This window comes from Pelophylax lessonae (genome assembly GCF_965119305.1).
Source record: "Pelophylax lessonae genome assembly, chromosome: 1".
NCBI lineage: Eukaryota > Metazoa > Chordata > Amphibia > Anura > Ranidae > Pelophylax > Pelophylax lessonae.
Window position 1 is genome coordinate 329,907,062 of NC_138768.1, and position 24,439 is coordinate 329,931,500.

At 41.3% G+C, this 24,439-nt stretch overlaps 1 protein-coding gene across 1 annotated transcript in view; it reads right to left on the reverse strand.

Annotated features, from left to right (window-relative positions):
* Nucleotides 1-777: 777 nt before the first annotated feature.
* JPH4 (junctophilin 4) overlaps nt 778-24,439 on the reverse strand; it is a 42,652-nt gene continuing 18,990 nt past the window's right edge. Inside the window, exons 3-5 of the mRNA XM_082270447.1 lie at nt 11,050-11,168; nt 2,034-2,419; nt 778-1,932 (exon numbers count right to left, since the gene is read on the reverse strand). Of these exons, the coding sequence (XP_082126573.1) occupies nt 1,852-1,932; nt 2,034-2,419; nt 11,050-11,168 (586 nt within the window). The 3' untranslated portion in view covers nt 778-1,851. The remainder of the gene's footprint in view (nt 1,933-2,033; nt 2,420-11,049; nt 11,169-24,439) is intronic.

The following is a 24,439-nucleotide window of genomic DNA, read 5'->3' on the forward strand; positions in this document are numbered from 1 at the left end:
GTTCCTTGTTCTTCATGATGCTCTCTGCGCTTTAAATGGACCTCTGAGACTATCACAGTGCAGGTGCATTTATACGGAGACTTGATTACACACAGGTGGATTCTATTTATCATCATTAGTCATTTAGGTCAACATTGGATCATTCAGAGATCCTCACTGAACTTCTGGAGAGAGTTTGCTGCACTGAAAGTAAAGGGGCTGAATAAGTTTGCACGCCCAATTTTTCAGTTTTTTATTTGTTAACAAAGTTTGAAATATCCAATAAATTTCGTTCCACTTTATGATTGTGTCCCACTTGTTGATTCTTCACAAAAATTACAGTTTTATATCTTTATGTTTTGAAGCCTGAATTGTGGCAAAAGGTCGAAAAGTTCAAGTGGGCCGAAATATCCAATAAATTTAGTTCCACTTTATGATTGTGTCCCACTTGTTGTTGATTCTTCACAAAAAATTACAGTTTTATATCTTTATTTTTGAAGCCTGAAATGTGGCAAAAGGTCGAAAAGTTCAAGGGGGCCGAATACTTTCGCAAGGCACTGTACCTGTTCATAGCTTAGGTCATACTTTAGTGAAAATTTAGTTTATTTTTGGAAAGGGAAAAAGTAAAACCCTGTGAGGTACAATTTGAAGGAATGTATTACATGTGTCTTTAGCAAGACTGATCAAATGGGAGAAAAGATGAATAGGTTTTGCTCCGGACATTTCCACAAGCATTCCCTATAAAGCCTCACAACAAGTGTGCACATTTTAAATGAAATAATTTTCTGATTTCAACCATTTTCATTTTTGAAAGGTTTTATTTTAGCTTTTTTAAAATCACTTTTTTTTGCATCTTTCAGGTTCATTCAAAGGCAAAATACTGCTACAAAATAGGAGTGAAGTGCATGCTTTGAAAAAAGGGGCATATAGCATGAGGCAACAGGGCACAAGGCAATTCAAGGATAAAATCAGGCAATAGATTAAAGCAAGGGTTCAGGCATCTTGACAGGAAGCAAAATGTGCAAAGTCATTAAGGGGCAGAGAACATGATAAGGCAGGGAAGCACTGGATAAGAGTTGGGAAAGGGGGTGATGCAGGAAAAGTTACAGCATATCCATGAGAGGGGCAGTTTTGAGGCTATAGGAAAGATGGATTTAGGTTGAAAATTATACTGCAATGGAAAATAAATCTTGCAAATATACTGAGCTGGATCATCACATTCTTTAAAAGCATACCCAATACTGAGAAGAAAAAGAGAGAAATATGATATGATTTAGACCATATGATAATGGAAAATGTTCAGTATAGGAATAAAAAATGGTAATGGATTTTCAACAGTCATTGTCCATTTATTTCTATATTTGGGATGATGAATCTGCTAATAATAAATCTGGCTACACAAGTAAAATTTTCAATGGCCAATTTGGCGATGTCAGTCAGAGCCCTTGCAACCTGTGCGGCCTTATCCTGCACAATGAAAATCTGCTAGAGAAGGATTGAACATTACATTGCATGATGAGCATTGGCATCTTGTGCATTCATCGGCCGATCATGCTGCATGAACTACACCACAGTCTGTTTATTTAGCCTGATCATCTAGCTCTGCACAATGTGCAACTTTATTTTAACGCCCAATTAAAAGATGGATCTAAAGGAGCAACAGAATTATGACAGACTGTAAAGTGTGCAGCCAGCAAAAAGAAGGAGATGGGGAGGGTGTGACTGTGCAAGACCAAGGGAGACAATGAGAGACAAGAGGAAGAAGGAGAGAGTAAAGCCCTTTTTATGTAAACATTAGGGGTAAAGAGGTAGAGAAGGAGAGACAGATAGAAGAGACAGTGTGAGAGAGTTAAAAAGGAACACTTTTTCATCTCATGTCAAAAAATACGAGATGAGGAATGCAAGCGAAACATCGAGAAACAGCACGGCAGCCACCACAAGAGGATCAGCATCCTGAAAGAGGAAGATAACGGATATCAAAATTAGGAATCTGGACAAAGAATCGACACAAAGGAGAAAAGATTAAACTGATTGCTTTCCAATTAAAGTCTTACCCTTTGCATACGTGATTTAAGGGGGGACTCTTGTGTCCCCCCTGCATCCACAGGTTCTTCCACGCACTCTATGCTGGGAGAAGAGTTATTTAGTCCTTTTTCCAGGGTGGATTCAATGGGCCTTTGTTCCTCTGAGTGGTCTGGCACATGTGTGGGGGTTTCCACAGAAGGAATATCCTCTTCCTGGATAGGGGGGCATGGAGTCCCATCTCGCAAATGGCAGCACGAAAGGGCTGGGGGGGTGTCAGGGTGGCTGGGAGGCAGGCTTGGGTCTGGGGTTTGGTCTAGAGGGGTCTCATCATGACACATTTCATTAGGGCACTGCCTAAGCCAGGGAATATCACTCTCAACAATTTGCTCCTCTTCTTCTTGCACACAGTTCGAGCCTGATGGGAAAAAGTAATAAAAAACTTGTTTATGAAGCAAAGAAAATGATGAGGTTATTTTCATGCTAACTGCACTGCAAAAGTAAAAGGATTTAATAATTAATTAGCAATTAAAGTGCCTCTTCTGTAACTTATATTTGTAACTAAAATTCCTTCTTTTTTAATGTGTATCTAAATCCAAGAACAAAAATGCTAGATTTTGCTTCTAGCAGTCCTTAGATGTGCTGGCTACAATAGGTTTCTTTCTTGAAGCTTTTCCTCCTTTACATTCATCTGGATATCCTGCAGGAACACACTTTCTGTCCTAGAGTGAGAACACCATACTGTATCTATGGAGTAGCAGCATTGTTACACTAGGACAGGACTACAGGGTACCTCTCCCTTTTCTCTTCTCTATACCATGGAGGGAGTTCTGTGATCCAGAGATAGCTGGAAGTAATCTTATTGGTAGTAATGCTGCAGGGACAGAAAACACAACAAGAAGTTATCAGCTCAAAAGATTTCTGGCAGGGTCAAAAGGTATTTTTTACACTTATCGAACTATAACAAAACACTTTCAATGGTATATTTACTAGACTGCAAGGATCAAATAAATGTAGTTAAATTCTATAGTGTTTATAGACAGGGCCGGCCTTTGAGGTGTGCGAGCTGTGCGGCCGCACAGGGTGCCATGGGCAACAGGGGCGCCGAGCGGCCATCACAGCTCGCAGAAGATCAGACACAGCTCAGCCTCCTATCCACGCTGACAGATCCCTCCTCCCTGCAGGGATGCCAGAGGAGAGATCATCAGCTCCTCCTCCTCCCGCCCCTTCTCTGATGTGAGACGGGGGGGTCTCTGATGTGAGACAGGCTTTGTGTGGGGGGGTATCTGATGTGAGGGGGGCTCTGTGTGGGGGGGGCTCTGTGTGGGGGGTCTCTGTGTGGGGGGGTCTCTGATGTGAGGGGGGCTCTGTGTGGGGGGTCTCTGATGTAAAGGGGGCTCTCTGATGTAAGGGGGCTCTCTGATGTAGGGGGGGCTCTAAATTAAGGGGGGTTTTGTGTGGGGGTCTCCGATGTAAGGTGGGCTCTGTGTGGGGGGTCTCTGATGTAAGGGGGGCTAAGTTAGTAGTGATCATAAAAAAGAAAAGTCAAACAAAGTGCAAAAAAGGTGCAAGAAAATGCGTGCGCGGGGTGGCGCCACAGGATTAGCTCGCACAGGGCGCCTGAACACCTAAGGCCGGCCCTGTTTATAGACCCTATAAATCATTGCTGCTTGACAAAAGTAAGTTGCTTTGCAAGGTTTGTGCTCTAATTCTTTGGATGTATTGCTATATTGGACATGAAAGGATCCCCATCGTATTATGCTGTTCGCTTGCAAAAGGCAAATACAATATGATTACTGTATATAAACACACCTAAAGCAGTAGTATAGTCAGCTTTTTAACTTTTACCTACAGGTAAGCCTATAATAAGGCTTACCTGTAGGTAAAATTAACATCTCCTAAACCTCCATGGTTTAGGAGATATTCGCCCTGCATGGTGGACCTTCAGAGCTTCTTGCCGGCTCCTTGCCTGGAAAGTGAACTCCAGCGCGCATGCCACTCACAGTGCCGAACCCGGAAGAGACGCTGAGGGAACATGACAGCTCCCTCAGCGGTGTCCGGGTGACCGTGTCGGGGCTTCGTTCTAAGGTAAGTATTTTATAATGAGCTAGTATGCGATGCATACTAGCTCATTATGCCTTTGTCCTGCAGGGGTTTTTTTTGTGAGTATCCAACCGCTTTAAAGTATTTTCAATCAGTTAATATCCCTGCAAACAAGTAAAGGTAAACTAAGAACATTTCTGTTGCGTTATACCTTTAAATCCAAATTAATTTATTTTATTTATTACAGGTACTTGTATAGCACCATCAATTTTATGCAGCACTTTACATTATACATTCAAATCAGTCCCTGCCCCCAAGGAGCATTCAATCTAAGGTCTCCAACTCACTATACTGTACATACAAATACTAGGGCCAATTTAAACAGGAGTCAATTAACCTACCAGCATGTCTTTGGAGGGTGAGAGAAAATCTAAGGACCCGGAGGAAACCCACGAAGGAACAGGGAGAATATGCAAACTCCAGGCAGGTAGTGTTGTGGCTGAGATTTGAACCAGCGACCCTATTGCTGCTAGGCAGAAGTGCTAACCACTTAGCCACTGTGGTGCCCACTTAGCCACTGTGCTGCCCATATGACAGCAATATATGGTGGGTATAGAAAAGAATTACCCCCTTTTAATATAATCTTGTTGCTTTGCAGCCTGATATGAAGACAGACAGTTTTTTTGGTTTTATCGAGCTGTATATACATCAAAGTGAAAGATACCAACATGTCAGAAAAAAATATAAAAAATTCAAAACAGAATCACTGAGTTGGAAAAAGGATCACCCCATTGTGTCAGTATTTTGTTTAACCACCTTTTGCTTTAATTACAGCCTTTATTCTGTTGGGTATTGTCTGTGCTAACTTCGCACAGACTTTGCAGTATTTGCCCACACTTCTTTGCAGAACTGCTCAAGTTCAGTTAAATTTGATGGTGACTGTTTGTGGACTGTAGTCTTCAAGTAATTATTTTTAGTTTTAAGTCTGGGCTCTGACTAGGCCATGCAAGGACATTCACCTATTTCTCCTTCAATCACTGTGTGGTCATTTTTGCCGTGTGCTTTGGGTCATTGTCATGTGGGAAAGTAAACCTTCTTCTCATCGACAACTTTCTGGCAGAGGGCAGAAGAGTTTCCTCAAGAATTTGATCCTATTTTTCCCCATCCATTTTTCTTTCTATCCTGACAAGTGCTCCAGTCCCTGCTGCAGAGAAACACATCCATAACAGGATATTACCACCTCCATGCTTTACTGTAGGAATGGTGTTATTTGGATGGTGAGCTGTATTGGATTTCAGTCAGACATAGCATTTGGTGTTGAGGCCAGATAATTCAATTTTAGCCTCATCTGACCACCTTTTTCCATGTGGTCTCAGAATCTTCAAGGTGCGTTTTGTCTAAGCCCAGTCGTGACTGCATGTGGCCTTTCTTGAGGAGTGGCTTTTTTCCTGCAACCCTCCCATACAAGCCACATTTGTGGAGAATTAGTGATATTGTTGTATCATGCACACAATGATCACTCTTTGTCATAAATTTCTGCAACTGCTTCAGAGTTGCTGTAGGCCTCTTGGTAGCCTCTCTGACCAGTGTTCTCCTATCTCATTCATGCAGTTTGGATTGACGTTCTGATCCAAGGAGGGTCTTTGTTGTACCAAATACCTTCCACTTCCTAATAATAGACTTCACTGTGCTTCTAGGTATTGGTAAAGCCTTTGAAATAGTTTTGTATCCATCTCCTGAATTGTTTCCTGTCCACAAATGTATCCCGGAGATCTTTTGACAGTGCCTTGACACCCATAGTTTAGAGTTTGCTTCAGTTGCACTACCAGGGATTGAATTGCTCCAGGATAGCTATTTTCATGCTGAGCTTATCAAAATGACCACACCTGATCACAGTTGAAAGTCAGATGGCCATACACTAGCCAAAAAATCATTCAAACTAGTTTTCGAATACCGAACACTCGGCCGTGAGAGCAAACAATTTTGCCATCATGTAGTTTTGATCGATAAATCGTTCAATGGCCATAAATTATTCAGTTTTTCGTTCGTTTTGTCACATATGCCTAGTGCAAACAGTTAGGGAGAGAAACACATTAACCTTTCAATTTATCGTTATTTCGGCAGAATTTTCCAAACTGTTCCTTTGATTTTTCAGCTCTGAAAAGTTAAAACTGGATTTCTATTTGTGCCCATTAACTGGTCGAAAAAAGAATGAACGGACCAAATGACAGATTTTCAAATCATTTTTCGGCTAGTGTATGGCCAGCATTTGTGTACCATTGAGAAGGTGATTAGCTACACCTGATTGAGTTTAAAAGTTATTTTGAGGGGTGGGGGGGTTGATCCTTTTTCCGACTCAGTGATTCTGTTTTTGCATTTTTTTTTTTAATTTCTGACATGTTGTTTTATCTTTCACTTGGATGTTATACGTTGCACTGAGTAAATACAGCTGGATAAAGCAAAAACTGTCTTCATTTCAGACTGCAAAGAAACAAAATTTGATTATTTTAAGAGGGGTGATTCTTTTCTATACCCACTGCAAGTGTGGATGAAAGCTACAGCTAGAAGTAGGTGAATAAATAAATTGGGGAATTGTTGTCAGCTATAGGGAATTCATGAGGGAAACAAGAAATATGTATAGGAAGGAGGGATATAGTTAGGGTAGTTAGTCAGGAGGAGTACAGACTGGAGTAGTATTCTTCAATCGCAAAGGGTTATGTGTGAGGTGATCATTATCTCTTTGGTAGCCTGCAGCTGGGCCTGGTAGTATTCAGTCAGGACAGGGAGGTTTAGAACAATTCTTTTTTGTGTGTCATGTTCAGACTAGAATGATAATTGGGCACGCTTCAGGGCCCATGGCATGGGGGTGTGGCTGCCCTAGAATTAATTAAAATCTTTATTTAGTTATAGTTAATGGGTAGGAAAAAAAAAAAAAAATATATATATATATATAATTTAGGTTAATGTAGCTTTAATTTTCACTGAGGAGCAGATCACGAGGATTCAGAGCGGGAAAAACGTGGACTGCTAGAAGATTAGTCACGTGTCGTGGGCTATATAAAACCCTGCGGAACTGAATTCTTCTCAGTGTTTTGGATCGGCTCGGCGAGCTCCCCTCCCCCCCAACCCTGTCGTGGCACCATTATGTGGTTTTGTCACCCTTATATCAAGGGGGAACGTTGATGAATGAATTCTTGGTTATCACTCGAGTTCTATGACTAAGTGAATTTTAATGTTTGGATTTTAAAGTTTATTATATATATTTATTCTTATTTATGTTTTTAATAAGGTTTTATGGATGAATTTATACCAATAAAGGTGCCGCGGCCATTTCAACACCATCTTGCTGTTTGTCTATTTATTTCTAATGGTTATGAATAGATAGTTTGAGCTAAGGTGCAGCCTACAATCCCATGCAGTGTTTCACTGCTTTCCAAAGCTGTGCGATATTATGCAACATGTTTGCATAATAATGCACTGCTCTGGATGGCCCTGCATATCAACACACAATAAGCGCAGCACACCTTGCTGCTGTGCAGTGAGATGAATGAAGAGTCCCTTTGTACAGCTCACATAAAATTTAGTCCAAAAAAAAAAAAGGGAGCTCTGTGATAAAATGCACATCATACCACGCCTTGACACATGGCTCTGCAGCTCAAAACACTGGTATCTCCACATGGGTTAGGTGAGCGGGCAGCAGCATTTTGGGTTGCGAGGCAGTATGAACAGACCCTAATGGTTAATTTGCATGTACACACTAATGGTTTAGATCAGTAGATCTAATAATAACCAGAGTTTCCTGAGACTTGAAAATAATTTGGAGGATTCCTCTGTGGTAAAAACCTTGAGAAAGGCTGTATTACAATCACTGTGGGAGTGGGGCTCCAGAGGCACGTGCGCCACAGAGCCGAAGAAAGGAATAACGTACAGGTACGTGATTTTGTGCTTAATGGTCGTCCTGCCGCAGTATATGTACGTGGGGCGGTCCTTAAGCGGTTAAACACGGAATTTAGGAAATGGAATGTATTAGCAATTGCAATAGCAGACAGCATAGCACTGGAGCTATAGTCTGTAGATCTTATCACAAGGCCTACAACCATAGGGGTCAATATACACTGATGCTTTTATCATTCATGTCCCCGAATGTCCACAGCTTAGTCATTGTGTTTTTTAGACATTAATAATCGGCTCAATGTGTGTTATCAAGCATCCTTTTAAGTGAGGCATGAAGAGTAAGCTGTGTACAGGCACTTGTGACCCCAGGGAAAAAAATAGTGAATGGCCAAGGTTTTCTCTCCATGCTCAATCACTTTGCTCCCTGTGAACTTTCATTAGGGGCTCATGAGGCCTCCCATAGACATTGCATTATGGATGTTGCCAAAACAGGACTAATGGAAAAGGCAGCCTTTGTCAATCCAGGGTTCTGTCAAACCCTAGGTTTCCTCCAGAGGTTGCTAGGGGTCCATTGAGCTGTTAACAATTTCTGACTCTCAGATAAGTAACTACTAATGCAAATGATCTACCTGTCAGGGGGGTATTCTCAGCGACTGACAATACGACCAAATGACCACTTATGTAACAATGCCCTTCTTTTACTTACCACCAATGTAAAAGGGTCTTTTCCTTCTGACCACCAATGTAACTGGGTACTTTTTCACTGACCGTGTGAGAGGACGCTACAGTTTTCACTGTCTCTGTTTGTTTTCTGGGCATTAATATTTTTTGTTCAATTGCAAAATGATTACTGAAAGTCATTTTCTCATATAGAACAGCTCTGTGTCTCAAATGTGTATATACATATATAGAGTATATATATATATATATATATATATAATTGCTAGTAGGGCTTTCTTAAGATCTGAAAGTTATTTTAGGCTGCATTCACACCTTACCGTAGCGTCTTTGAGTGTTTTTCTAGCGCTTTTTTTTGTGTGTTTTTATGTGTGATTTTGGTGCATTTTTATGCACGTTTTTGGGTGTTTTATACAGTGCTTTTGAGCTTTGGCGTTTTTTTAATTAACCAGTAGAGAAAACTATTATCTGTTGCATCATTTGTTGCTAGGTTTTTCAGCTTTCTTAGCTCTTCCATCAGCTTTTATTTATTTTTTTTATTATTATTCTTCACTTATCATTCTTTTTTTTTAATTGTTATCATTAAGGTAATCTGTTAGAGTTAAGGTTAGGTTAGGGTTAGGATTAGGGTTAATATTTTATTTATTGTCTTATTATTATTATTTTTTTTTTTGTTAAGGTTAGGGTGTTAACACTACTACTACTATCACTACTACTAATGCTAATTATAATTATAATAAAAATAATAATAATAATAATATTAATAAATAAAAATTATCATTAAAACATAATAAATAAATACAATAAATGAATACTATGTAAAAATAAATAAATATTTAACCCCTAACCTTAAAGCATAGCTCCACACAAAAGGGGAAGCTCCCCTTGTTTGCACCCTCCACTGCCAAATTTGGCACTTTTTTGGGGGAAGAGGGGGAGCGGATACCTGATTTTGACAGGTACCCACTCCCACTTCCTGATAAGATCGTCGCATGGCGATCTACATCAAGTCCGGCCCCTTCTCCTTCCCCCCCCCCCTGCCTTCTGGGACCTGTGTGTGTCCCAGAAGATGGCGGGATCTTTCAGAAAATGCAGCGTGACTCGCGCATGCACAGTAGAAAAAACTGCCTGTGAAGCCTGAAGGCTTCACTGCCAGTTTCCCTTACTTGCAATGCCGCTGCCTGCACCCAAAGTAGATAAACGTATCCACTTAGGGTGCGGACATCGCTGGATCCCTGGATAGGTAAGTGTCCTTATGTTAAAAGTTAGCAGCTACAGTATTTGTAGCTGCTGACTTTTATTAATTTTTTTTCCCCAGACTGGAAATCAGCTTTAGAGCCCATTCACACTGACGCGACTTGTCAGGCGACTTGTCAGCCTGACAAGTCGCGGTCCATTGAGTAGTACAGGACCCGTTCTAATAGGAGCGACACAAGTCGCTCTGACTTAAAAAAAGGGTCCTGTACTACTTTGGGGCGACCTCGGAGCGACTTGCATAGACTTCCATTATGTGAAGTCCCTGCAAGTCGCGCCGAAGTCGCGGTGCACAGCGGTGCACGCGACTTCACAGGTCGCCCCCAAAGTCGTGCCGCTTCAGTGTGAACCGGCACTTGACCTCCAACCTTTAAAAAATAATAATAATAAATAAACACACTAACCTTATCACAAAATAAAGAAATACATTATTTTTAATAATATTAATAATAACATTTATTATTATTATTATCATTATTATTTATATTATTATTTTTTTGTTTGGATTTAGGTGTTTATTATTATTATTATTATTTTTATTATTCATTTAATATTTTTTAAGGTTATGGGGTTATTATTTATTTATTTATTTATTAATAAAATATTGTATTTATTTATTATTTCTTTATGATGATTTTAGTTATTTGTGTTATTTGTTATGTTTATTTATTCATGTATTATTACTATTTATTTATTTATTTTTTTTCATTTTAGCATTTGAGCAGAAATCTCACAAAAACCCGCAAATCACTCGTTTTTATTCATTTCTATGGGAAGAAAAAGATGCAAAAAATGCACAAATCTGCCCAATTTCAGCTAGAAAAAAACTCCAGAACTTTTTTGAGCTGCAGGTGTTTGGCTTCAGGCGACTTGGAGTGGAGATGTGAACCCACTCCATAGAGGAGAACAGATTTTTTTCTCCTCCAGCTTTTGGAGCTCCGGGCTTCAAGCTGAGATGTGAATGGGGTTCTTTCTTAATAAGAAATTTAAGTAAGGCTGGTTTACCTTTTAGTATTGTTGTTGGCACTTCTGTCTGGTATACAATGCTGTGACTGGTTTACAATTATAAGCAGAAGTCAATGCCAGAGACTTCTAAACAGACATACAAGTACCTCTACTAAGGGCTGATTTGCAAATGTGATAATATAGTTGAAGTTGCATTTTAATAAATATACTCACTTGGTGTCTCCAGCAGTTCTTCCAGGTCATTTGAGAGGATCCGAGCAGCTCGAGATGCCTCCAGTGCCTGCTGGGCAGCTACAGAGGCAGCTTCAGCTTGAAGACGGGCATCAGCGGCACTAAAGAGAGAAAGAGATCTCATTTCACTTACTTGCATGTAACAATTAAAGTTTATCCTCAAAGTAACTTTCAAATAACTGACAAAAGATGCAAAGAATAGTTCTATAAACATACAATGTACTGCAGATGTTTCAGGTAACAAAGATGAAAAAACTAACAATTATCGACGCAAAGGGATATTTAAGTATCAACACTTTATTGTACAGATTTTTTTATATCTGAATATCTAAAACATATTTTTAAGTATTTCATATCTATTCATACATTTGATGTAGTACACACACCTATACAAATCCATAATAAATATTCATTCACTGGATTTTCACTTTTCCTGTTGGGGGCAACTAAGAATTTTTCTTGTCGCTTATATTACAATATCTTTGATATTTCTGGGTTTGCCTAATGGCAAATTATGTTTTGATAGTAGTATTGCAATTCCGCTATTTAATTGTAAGTGTATACTGTATTTGATTTGATGGGCACAGCAGAAATACAGATTGGTTTTGACAATTTGGTCAAACATTTGGTGGTACATAGTTAGTAAGGCTGAACAAAAGACACAGGTAAATCCAGGTCAATCTGTGTGTGTGTGATTTTTATTCTCTAAGAACAACTCTAACAGCTCTGTATGTTCTGCTTCCAGAGGAAGACATCCAAGGCCTCAGTGCCGTTTCACACATATGCAACACCCATGCGATCCCATTCTGGTGTGGACCAAAAAAGGACCCTGTGCAACTTTGGTCCAAATGCGATGCGAATTCAGCCATACAGTCTGTATAGCTGAATTAGCAATGCACAGACATCACATGTGATTTGTAGAGCGGTGCGCCTGCGAATCACATGCAATGTCTGACATCGCATATGTGTGAACCAGCACTCATGCACACTGTAAGCTTAACCAATTCAGCTCCAGAAGGTTTACCCCCCTTCATGACCAGGCCATTTTTTGCAATAAGGCACTGCGTTATTTTAACTGACAATTGCGCAGTCATGCAATGCTGTAGCTAAACAAAATTTATGTCCTTTTTCCCCACATATAGAGCTCTCTTTTGGTGGTATTTGATCACCTCTGCACTTTTTTTTTTTTTGGCGCTATAAACAAAAAAAGAGAGACAAATTGGAAAAAAATATATATATATATTTTACTTTCTGCTATAAAACATATCCAATAAAACAAAAAATGGAAAATTCTAATTTCTTAATAAATTTATACCAATATGTATTCTGCCACATATGATTCTGCTTATGGTTTGCACAAAAGTTATAGCGTCTACGAACTATGGGATATTTTTATTTATTTATTTATTTGTTTACTAGTAATGGCGGTGATCAGCGATTTATAGCGAGACAGCAGTATTACGGCGGACAGTCGGGACACTAACTGACACTTTTTGGGGACCAGTGACACTAAAACAGTGCTAAAAAACAAAAATGCACTGTCCCTGTGCTAATGACACCGGCATGAAAGAGGTTAACATCAGGTGCGTTCAAAGGGTGTGCCTGACCAGTGCTTTACTACTGTGGGGGAGGCGCTTGGAGAAAGTATGGATCAGTGCCACTGTTTAGCAGAGACACAGGATCCATGTCTTCTGTAGTAACAGAACGACAATCTGCCTTATTTACATAGGCAGACCACCTGTGTTTTTCTCTTACAGGAGTTTAGCAGCGTTTTTAGGAAAGTTTTTTTTTTTTTTTTAAGAAGTTGACATCCTCAGCTAATACCACATACTGGGGAGGGACTGGTTAGATCAGTTGTATTCACTGCAGGCATTAAAGCAACAATCTTTTGCTGTACTGAACAGCAGTAAAGTGGTTGTAACTCTTAGTTTTTTTTTTTCAAATTAAAATAACAAACATGTCTATACTTACCTGCTCTGTGCAGTAGTTTTGCACTGAGCAGCCCTGATCGTCTTCTTCTGAGAAGATCGTCTCCTCTTCGGCAGGTGCCCCCATCGAAAGCTGCTTTCCATGGGGGCACCCGTGCGTGCTTACTCACGGGTCCCGCTGCTACGTCCATTGACATGGACAGCGGGACTCTGCCCCACCCCCCTGCTCCAGTGTCACAGCATTTAATTGACAGCACTGGGAGCCAATGCTCTCACTGCTATTAGGCTATTGAGGGAGACAGCAGCAGGAGCTGGATTTTATCATGCTAGGGTAAGTAAAAGAGGGGGGGGGGGCTAGGGGAGAGCTCCAGCACCAAAGGTTTTTTACCTTGAAGAGGTTGGGGATAAAACCTGTAAGACAAAGGAATAAATAGGCTGTATACATCGCATACTAGCTCATTATGAAATACCTACCTTAGAAGGAAGCCCTCCAGCGGCGCCCGCACACCGCTGAGACAGCTGAGATCTTCCCCGGTGTTTCTTCTGGATTCGCGGGCTCTGGAGCTGTGAGTGGCCGGAGCAACAATGACGTCACTCCCGTGCAGGTGCACGGGAGCCGCCATTTACGGCACGGCTCTGAAGGTCCGGCACAGTAAGCTAGACCTTCAAAGCGCATGGCATGACATCATCGGCTGCATGCACTCTGAATATCTCCTAAACAAGTTTGTACACTCTGAATATCTCCTAATGCAAGTTTAGGAGATATTCACAGTACCTACAGGTAAGCCTTATTATAGGCTTTACCTGTAGGTAAAAGTGAAAAAAGAGAGTTTACTTCCTCTTTAATGCATTGAATGCATTAAGATGAAAAACCTTCAGGTTAGAATCACACTAACTCTATATGACAGCATAGATTTGTCCTGACATAGCAAATATTTAGCATTAAATGAAAATTGGAATTAGGATTATAACTATGGTAAAGTTATGTTTAGTGTTGAGATTATAGCTGAACTCCCTGCAAATAGCAAAATCCATGCGTCAAAGCGATGTATGTGCCAACATATATGTATTTCTGGCCATACTTTTCTAAACGTACACAACCCTGCCGCCTTCACAACCAAGCAGATTACACCACTTTCTCTTGTGCTGTCCTCACTCTACCCAACTCTGCTAACTGGAGACATAAAGAGCAGCAAGAACTGCTTTTGCTTCCTACTGGCATTTTCTTGTCCGAGCGTTTGCATGCAACACACTTGATTGGTTTACACTCCTACCCCCCCCCCCCCCCCCTCCCCGAGTGCTACTGCATGGGGGATTGCAAGTAGCTGATATAAAATCAAATTTAACAGTTTACACTAGTTGCTTTCACAAAAAAAAAAAAAAAAATCATATTACATGATCTCTTATTGAATACCTAGCTGCATTTGTGTTTGTTACTCCAACACTTCATATTCCTGATATGTGCTTGCTGTACCACGTACTTGTATGAGAGCATATCTTGTTCTCTTTGTATTGCTTCCTTTGTGTGAAATCCCTGGTGTTCCTGCTAGTCCCTCTACTGTACTAATAAACCTGACCACACTAAGCAGAAGAGCACGTCATGGTCAGTTCTCTAGCTATGCTGGGAACTCAGGCTGCTCTCCTCTAATGATCAGACTTGTCCTGACCCCCCCCCCCTCCCAGTTCACTGGCAAGCTCAGTGTGCTGCTGCTTCTCCTTCCCCCAGGTCTTATGCAGCTGAGAATGTGATCACAAAAAGGGAAAAGAGATATTTATAATGTTTTTTTTTTTTATATCTATACAAAAATGTTTTGCCTTTCATTTCTATATTAAACTAAATAAGTTGTTTTACAAGGTGATCGTTTACAATCAATTTAATTTGTGCATCATTTTTATCTGCCTGGAGTTCAACTTTAAAGAGGTTGTAAACCTCAGAAAAAAAAAAAAACTGACAAAGGCATAATGAGCTAGTATGCACTAGCACTAGCTCATTATGAAATACTTAGCCTTAGAACAAAGCCCCCGCAGCGCTGCCCGCTCATCTGTGACACGACCGACATGTCCAGCCGCCTTACTTCTGAGTTCGCATCCTCCGGCCATCTGATTGGCTGGAGCTGCAATGACGTCACTCCCACGCATGCGCACAGGAGCCGCCGTTCACGGTACAGGGCTCTGAAGGATGTCACTGGCTGCATGCAAAGTAAATATCTCCTAAACTGTGGATGTTTAGGAGATATTTACACTACCTAAAGGTAAGCCTTATCATAGGCTTACCTATAGGTACAAGTTACAGAGGAAGCTTTACTTCCTCTTTAAGAGTTTATGGGTAACTTTAGGGGTTTTTTAATGGTTAGGGCCCACAGATTGTCTGAGAAATAAACTAAGGTTTTAAAATGACAGTTAGGAATTAGGTTAAGAGTTGGCCACACTGACCAAAACTCAGTTAAGTTTCGCAGTTAAGCAGGAACCAGACAGATTTTGATCCGTGTGTAGCCATCCCTGCTAAGGAACATGCTGGAAAACTACTCTCAGTTAGTGGATGTGGCTGCAGTCATTCCAGCCTCTGACCAGTGGATTTTGACAGCGGCGGTTCACGCTTTCAGAATACAATATCCGGGTGAGAGGGATTCCACCATCCACCTCGTTTTTGTGGGTGGTGGAATCTGTTAGTTTTTTTTTTTTACATTCAGCCCACTGGCCAAATGAAAAAAAAAAAATAAAAATTTATGGCCAGCTTTAAGAATTATGTATAACAGGCAAACTGATCTATTAATTTTACTTTCCCAGGTATTATTATTAAAGCTCCAAAACATCAATAATACACTATGTAAGAAATTACCGTATTTTCCGGCGTATAAGACGACTGGGCGTATAAGACGACCCCCCTAATTTTCATCTACCGGTAATACTTATACTTAGGTTACCTTGGAGATATTATACTCGGCGTATAAGACGACCCCCCATTTTTGGGGGATTTTTTTGAGGTTCAAAAGTAGTCTTATACGCCAGAAAATACAGTACCTTTCTCAATAAAATATCTACGGTATATTTATAGGAAATATATGCAATTAATATATGTATATATGAGTGTATAGGTGCAACACCACGCTAATTTGAATATAGAATAGAGCTGCTTGCACTACAATGGACAGAACATTGCAACAAAAATTGTGATAAAAAAGTGCAGCGCTGAGAAAATATCAATACATGAAAAGATAAAAATTAATTATAAAGTGCAAGGTGACCAAGTTACATATAAATAACATTAAAGTTCGCACTGCATCCCCCAACTGTTTCCGGGGATGCAGACAGGCGGGCGCTGTGTTCCACACTTGGTGGACTTGCTCGAAGGTTAGACGCTTTTGGATCCGTGTCTATAACTTTGTTTATTCCCTGACACAGGTCAACCTGGTAAAAGATCCACAACATGCCCTCTTGGGTAAACCGGTTGAGGGGGCATCCAAACCCGCCAAACGCCTTATAGCCTTTGTGTTCACGGCCGCTAAGATAGCTATAGCCCGTTCCTGGCGCACCCCTGTAGTGCCTTTAGAGCTATTAAAAGCCAAACTGACCTGGATCATGATAAACGAACGGATGGTGGCGCTATTGAATGATAAGATGCGCATGTTTGACAAGACATGGGACCCCTGGATCAGGTATCTGGCCGGCCCCCCTTAGGGGGGATCGGGCACCTTGGTCTCCTTGGACGGGGAGTTCAGGGGACCTACCCCACTGGGAAGTGCTGGACCTGGATGTCGACCCTTTCCTTTATTACCAGCCGCTGATGTTCCTTTCCTCCTTTCCCTCATTCCATTCCTGCTACCTTTTTCTAATTTTTCTCATCTTTGTCTTCGGTCTTGTCTTCTTTCCTTCTTTCTTTATTTCCTTTTTTTCTTTCTCTCCCTGACAGTGCACGGATAGTGGGATGCTGCCTCCTCTAGCCGAGTGCTCGGTATTGGGGTCGGGGGTTGGGGGCCGCCTCCTCCCAAGGGCGCAGTGTGTTCCCGCAGGGGCGCCGGGGGGGGGGTCGGACCCGGACCGCCTGACCTTTAGTGTTGTAGTGCGGGGGCACCGTCTCTACCTTGTTTAGCAGATGCCTAGCTACATTCTACTGTTAATGTTTTTTGTTTTTACTGATTCCTGATCTATGATATAGCAGTTAACTGAATATGCATCTTTGTATTTCATGTATTCTATGTGATGTACCGTTTTCTAACGGCATGGTCGAGTCATGTTGGCTCATTTTGCACTGTTATGCCTTTTTTTTTAAAAACTCAATAAAAACCATTGAAACATAAATAACATTAAAGTCCGTAAGTATAAGTCCACAATAATCAATAATGTAGAATGAAATGGAAGGAAGATCCCAGTGTAAACTTCGTGGTATAAATTAATCTTGCCACCATACGTGTATAAATCACCCCCAGTCATATAGAATCACTGCTTACCAGAGAATGTGGACTCAGATACCATGAGCTCTGAGTCAACACCATTTAAGGTATAGCTGGAAATGGTGCATACAGAGAACTCTGGAAATATCACAACATCATTCCACGGTAGGACCGCTACTCAAGGAACGGTCTTGTTACACTCCACATAGTGTAACACTGTATCTCAAAATGTATTAACAAAAAGGTAGAAAACGTACACCACACCCAAATCACAAACGCTTGTATCATCATCCAACATGTGAAATCGAAGTGCAATGGCCTAAATTATTAAAAACCAATGCTTTTCGTCTTCTAAGACATCATCTGGGGTCCATAAAAGATGTATATGGATTTAATATGAGATATGGGCCAAAGTATGTACAGTATGTATGCAAGGAACTTGTTGGTAATTTAGAAGAGTGTGTACTGTCTCCCAAGAGAACTGGTCTTCCTGTTGTCACCTTTCCTAGTATACTAAAGCCAAATGTTACGTATTACGTATTACACATTATAATTAGAATCGGACAAGCGCGTTCCTGTGGGAACATATGGCTTTGGTATGCTGAACTGCTCAATTGATTGCCAAAAGGTCCATGTGTAATGCCAGGAGATTACAAATAGTAAGGAGAGAACCTAATATTGGATAGGCTGTATATCAAAGGGGCTTGAGTTCCATCTGAACACTTTCATGAAAAAGATATGATTGTGCTGTTTGGACCAATCTAAGTCTCAATGATAGTAAATTGAAAAAAATAGATTAAGAATGTGAGAGAGAGGCACATTGAGGGAGGCCTGGACTGGAAGGGACCTGACTGGGAAGACCTGCCGAGGAGTCACTTTGAGGGAACATTTGGAGGTTTGGCACATTTGGAAGGGGGCCTGACAGATTAGCTATTGTTTAATACCCTGGGAATGGTAATGTTGAATAAGCTTGTTGGCTAGTAATCTATCCAGTTTATGAAGGTTTGAGTTAATTGTATTTTGTTTCTTTAGGTAGGTCTTCCATTGTGCGGTTTTATTGCTTTATGGTTTTTGGTATTTTTGCTACTCATCTTTTTTTGTGATTTTTATCCCACTTGTTCATTTTGTTGTGATAATTCCTTAACAGTATCTAAGCTGCCCATTTTTTTATTCTTCATACAGTATACAACATTTTCATTTACAGTTTATGATATATATTTTATTGCTGGACCTACCCCTATAGACCAGAGAGAAGTGGATGTTTTTTAATAATATTAATATTATTTATTAAATGGCAATATTATCATTTGTTTAGTCACAGCCATAAACTTTTGCTATACAGTAGCTTTAAACAACAGGCTAATTCTATGTCTGCATGTAACCGAGGATATAATGCAGGTGATGCCATTTTTAATCTTATCCTTCTAGGGGCCTGTGTCAATGGGCTTTTCCTAGTGTGTGACAGGTTTGGCATTGCTACGGGAATACATGTACATGAAGATACATGTTGGTTATTAAAATTATTTTAGTGAGAGATAGAACAAAGTAGTCCCCAACTTTTTAAATTAGGTAACAGACACGTTCAATACAGTTGTGGGTTTTAATGCAACTAGTGAAAATACCTAAATTTGACTTTAAATTAGCATCATGTAATCCCCTATACTGTAATGCTCAGCACTTAGGGCCAATCAAGTGTACTGAATTCTCATGTGAAGACAAGAAAATAATGAATAAAGGGGAGAGAGCAGAAGAGGTGACCTCAGCAGACTGTTGCTGCTCCTTTACTGTAACAGGTTGGAGGCAGGGAGATGACCTACCTATATTGCTTAAAGCTTTTGTTACCCTAACACCTTATATTCCTGATATGTGCCTGCTGTATCATGTACTTGTGTGAAAAAGTATCCTGTTCTCTGTGTTTTGCTTCCTTTGTGTGAAATCCCTGGTGATCGCGCTAGTCTCCTTGCTTTCCTATTAAAAACTGACCACTCTAAGCAGGAGAGCACACCATGGTCAGCTCTCTAGCTATGCTGGGAACTCAGTGTACTCTCCTCCAGTGATCAGACTTGTTCTGACACCCCCCGCTGCATAGCCATTCACTGGGAAGCTCAGTGTACTGCTGCTTTTCCTCTCCCAGCTCTTATGCAGCTGAGAACAGAGCGAATGCGATCACTTATAAAAAACAAAAATGTTTTGCATTTCATTTGTATTTTAAACTGAATGGGTTGTTTTACAAGGTGATCGTTTAAAATCACTTTAACTGCAAAAGAAGAAGGCCAGGTCTGTGTGGTAATGCTGTGAAAATCTCTGGACTGTAAGGGTAGAAATACATGCCTCTGAAAGTAACAGTTCCTACATATGTACAGTGCTCAGTATAAATGAGTACACCCCTATTGAAAAGTTAGATTTTAATCAATATTTCAATGAACACAAGAACAATTTCCAAAACTTTGACAAAAACTGAGCTTTATAGAACATTTGTTTTGCTCATTACACGTTTAGCTCATTACAAAATCTTCAGTTTTACTCAAATTAGTTGATGCAAAAATGAATAGACCCTACAACAAAAACTACTCAATCTAGTATTTTGTATGACCACCATGATTTGTAAGGACAGCACCAAGTCTTCTAGGCATAGAATAAACACGTTGGTGACATATTCCAACATCTATCTTTTTCCATTCTTCAAGAATGACCTCTTTTAGAGCCTGGATCCTGGATGGACAGTGATGCTCAACTTGTCCCTTCAGAATTCCCCCATAGGTGTTCAATTGGGTTCAGATCAGGAGACATTCTTGGCCACTGAATCACTTTCACCCTGTTCTTCTTGAGAAATGCAACAGTGGCCTTAGATGTGTTTTGGATCATTGTCATGTTGGAAAAGTGCACGACGACCAAGGGCAAGTGATGGTAGCATCTTCTCTTTCAATATAGAGCAGTGCATCTGTGAATTCATGATTCCATTAATGAAATGCAACCCCCTGACACCAGCAGCCCCACAGAAGGACACTGCCCCCACCATGTTTCACTGTAGGTACCATGCATTTTTCTTTGTACTCCTCACCTTTGTGGCGCCATACAGTTTTTTTTTTTTTTTTTTATAAACACCATACAGTTTTGAAGCCATCAGTTCCAAAAACATTTATCACTCCAAAGTACAGAGTCCTAGTAGTCTTCTTCTTTTTCAGCATGGGCCCTGGCAAATTCTAGGTGGGCTTTTTTTGTGCATGGGCTTTAAGAGAAGCTTCCTTAGTGGACGACACCCATGCATGCCATTCCTCTGCAGTGTATGCAGTGGCGTACCAATAGGGGGGGCGGGGGGGTGGTCCGCCCCGGGTGCCACACATTAGGGGGGTGTCAGTGTGTCAGGGAAGATCAGGGTGACACCCGGGGCCGGCCGTCAGACTGCTTCCACCGCGGAGGAGGAGGAACTGTTTAAAGCAGAGAGGATGTGAGAGACTCACTGTCACTCCCGAGCCCTGAATACACAGCGATCGGCGCTGCCGCAGTTTACTATGCTGGTTAATGAAAAGGCGATTGGTTGCTAGGACCGCCTATCAACCAATCACCTGCTCATTAACCAGCATAGTAACTTCTGCAGTTCCCGCCGAGGCGCCGATCGCTGTGTATTCAGGGCTCGGGAGTGACAGTGAGTCTCTCACATCCTCTCTGCTTTAAACAGTTCCTCCTCCTCCGCTCTCCTCCTAAAAAGGTAGGGGGGGGGCTTTGTATTATAAAGGGGTTATTTTGAGGGGGGGGCTTTGTATTGTAAAGGGGTTATTTTGAGGGGGGGCGGGGGGGCTTTGTATTGTAAAGGGGTTATTTTGAGGGGGGGGGGCTTTGTATTGTAAAGGGGTTATTTTGAGGGGGGGGGGCTTTGTATTGTAAAGGGGTTATTTTGAGGGGGGCGGGGGGGCTTTGTATTGTATAGGGGTTATTTTGAGGGGGGGGCGGGGGGGGCTTTGTATTGTAAAGGGGTTATTTTGAGGGGGGGCAGGGGGGGCTTTGTATTGTAAAGGGGTTATTTTGAGGGGGGGCTTTGTATTGTAAAGGGGTTATTTTGAGGGGGGGTGACTTTGTATTGTAAAGGGTTTTTTTTTTTGGGGGGGGGGTGGCTTTGTATTGTATAGGGGTTGTATGGGGGGGGGCTTTGTATTGAATAGGGGTTCTATGGGGGGGCTTTGTATTGTATAGGGGTTCTATGGGGGGGCTTTGTATTGTATAGGGGTTCTATGGGGGGATTTATTGTAGAGGGGTTCTATTGGTGGGGGCTTTGTATTGTAAAGGGGTTATATTGAGGGGCTGTGTAATGTAAAGGGTTGTATGGGGGATGGGGCTGTGTAATGTAAAGGGTTCCAATGGGGGGCTGTGTAATGTAAAGGGGTCCAGGGGTAAGGGGGCAGTGTAATGTAAAGGGGTCCAGGGGTACAGGGGCTGTGTAATGTAAAGGGGTCCAGGGGTAAGGGGCTGTGTAATGTAAAGGGGTCCAGGGGTAAGGGGGCTGTGTAATGTACAGGGGCTGTGTAATGTAAAGGGGTCCAGAGGTAAGGGGGCTGTGTAATGTAAAGGGGTCCAGGGGTAAGGGGGCTGTGTAATGTAAAGGGGTCCAGGGGCTGTGTAATGTAAAGGGGTCCAGGGGTAAGGGGGCTGTGTAATGTAAAGGGGTCCAGGGGTACAGGGGCTGTGTAATGTAAAGGGGTCCAGGGGTACGGGGGCTGTGTAATGTAAAGGGGTCCAGGGGTAAGGGTTCTGTGTAATGTAAAAGGGGGTCTCCATACATTTTACACATGACACGTCAATGTTCGTTGCCTGGGGGGGGAGGGGTGCCAGATATAGGATCCGCCCCGGGTGCCAAATGCTCTAGGTACGCCCCTGAGTGTATGCCATATTATGTCACGGGAAACAGTCACCCCAGTTTGGCTTTCTACTTCTTTAGCTAACTGCAGTAATCTTGCATGGCAATTTTCTTCAACCCTTCTCCTCAGGAGATGCTCCTGTCGAGGTGCTACCTTCCGTGAGTGGCCTGGACGTCTCTGTGAGATGGTTGCAGTTCCATGTTTGTTACATTTTTGTATCACTTTTGCTACAGTATTCTGACTGATAAGTAAAGCTTTGCTGATCTTCTTGTAGCCTTCACATTTCTTGTGTAAAGAAATAATTTTCTTTCTCAGGCCTTGTGACTTTTCTCTTCCATGCGGTGCCATTGCTGACAGCATGAAATGGGAAGGGGTTTTCTTTACAAAGTTATGCCCTTTTATAAGCAACTGTCTGCTGAACTCCTGTTTAATGACTAATTGGACTCACCTGTAGTCAAATTATTGTTAATTAGGATTTTGTTGTCTAATGCCCCATACACACGTGCAGATTATCTGCAGACTTTTGTCTGCAGACTTACCAAAACCATATAATATGAGGTCAAACCTAAACACTTTCAATTTGTATGCAATCCGGCAGGCCCTTGCACTACATAGAAAAGGTAAGTCTGCAGACAAAAGTCTGCAGATAATCTGCATGTGTGTATGGGGCATAAGATTCAGCTTTGCTCCTAAAGGGCCATACACACTATAAGATTTTCTGAAGACTTTTTCCTTCAGATTTACCTTTTCTATGTAGTACAAGGGCCTGCCAGATTGCATACAAATTGAAAGTGTTTAGGTTTGACCTCATATTATATGGTTTTGGTAAATCTAAAGGAAAAAGTCTTCAGAAAATCTTATAGTGTGTATGGCCCATAAGACTTTCATTGGGGTGTATTTATTTTTGCAACATGGTCTTGAATGAAATTGTTAGGAAAAAAAATTTTTTGTGTGTGTAAATTTAACAAATCTTGATTGCAATCAAAGGCCCGCATTTGTGGGAGTATTTTGTAGTATAGTGTCCCATAGAAAATGTTGATTCTGAAAGGAAAGTAAAGGTTTTCTGGTAAATCTGTTGGAGTGTACTCATTTATGCTGAGCACTGTATATCAGCTGTGCCTTTAGTTGTTTGCCTGGAGTTCAACTTTAAAGTACATCCCTAATGACTAAAAGATCTTTTCACTGCAAGAATGAAGAAATAGGAGTTAGATGCTATTTAATACAATATGCATAAACTGTAAAGTACATTGTGTGACAACTAATAAGTAACCGCTGCAAAACATACATCATGTGACAAATAATGGCCAAGCATCTGAAGTGTGAGTCTCTGCATTTGCCATCTAAGCTAATTTGCTTTTGATGTGTAATTTATCCTAATGTACTCTTTAGTCTGTAGCTGAAGAATTATACCTCAGTCCATCTGACTATATTGTGCTTTTCTAGCCAGCATTTGTATTGATCATCATTTTAGCCTTGCAGAAAAGCACTTACTGCAACAGCAAATTATTCCTGCAATTTAGCCTGGCACACTTACAGTTGTAGACGTCCTGAGTTTACAGATATTATTGTGACAATGATAATAATGATGATGGTGATAAAGTACGAAAAATACAGACATGGCCTTTGTTTACATCAATAGCCACCATATTGGGAGCAAGCACTACCAATTTCATGTAGTGTAAATGCTAAAAAAGTTGTTGGTGAGAAGCAAAAAAAATTAATTTGTGTGAATAGGAACAAATCCTATAATTACAATACCATTGTCCATGGGTTTAGGCCAAAGAGTAGGAAAACAAAATGTCTGCATTTGGAGCCAAAGTGGGGGTGGATGTAATCAAAAAGACTGTCAGATGGAGCCCATACAGGGCCCGATCCTGGGCGGGTGCACAGGCACCGTTAGCTGAGTCAGAGGGGGGCACCAAAGCTCAAGTGCCAGAGTCCTCCCCTCCCTCCCTCCCTCCTCCTCTCCTTGTGTGTGTCACACACAGTGGGCATCTCCCGCTGTGACACAGAGCTTGGGTTTGATATGCCGGGCAGCCGCTGTAAGTCCCACCTCCTAGACCAACTCCTGTGATAGGCAGCACACTGATCCAATGCCGGGAAATTGGATCAGTGTGGCGTGTATCATAGGAGCCTGTCTAGGAGGCGAGACTTTGTTACAGTGGCCGCCCTGGCAATTCAAAAGCTCTATGACACAGCA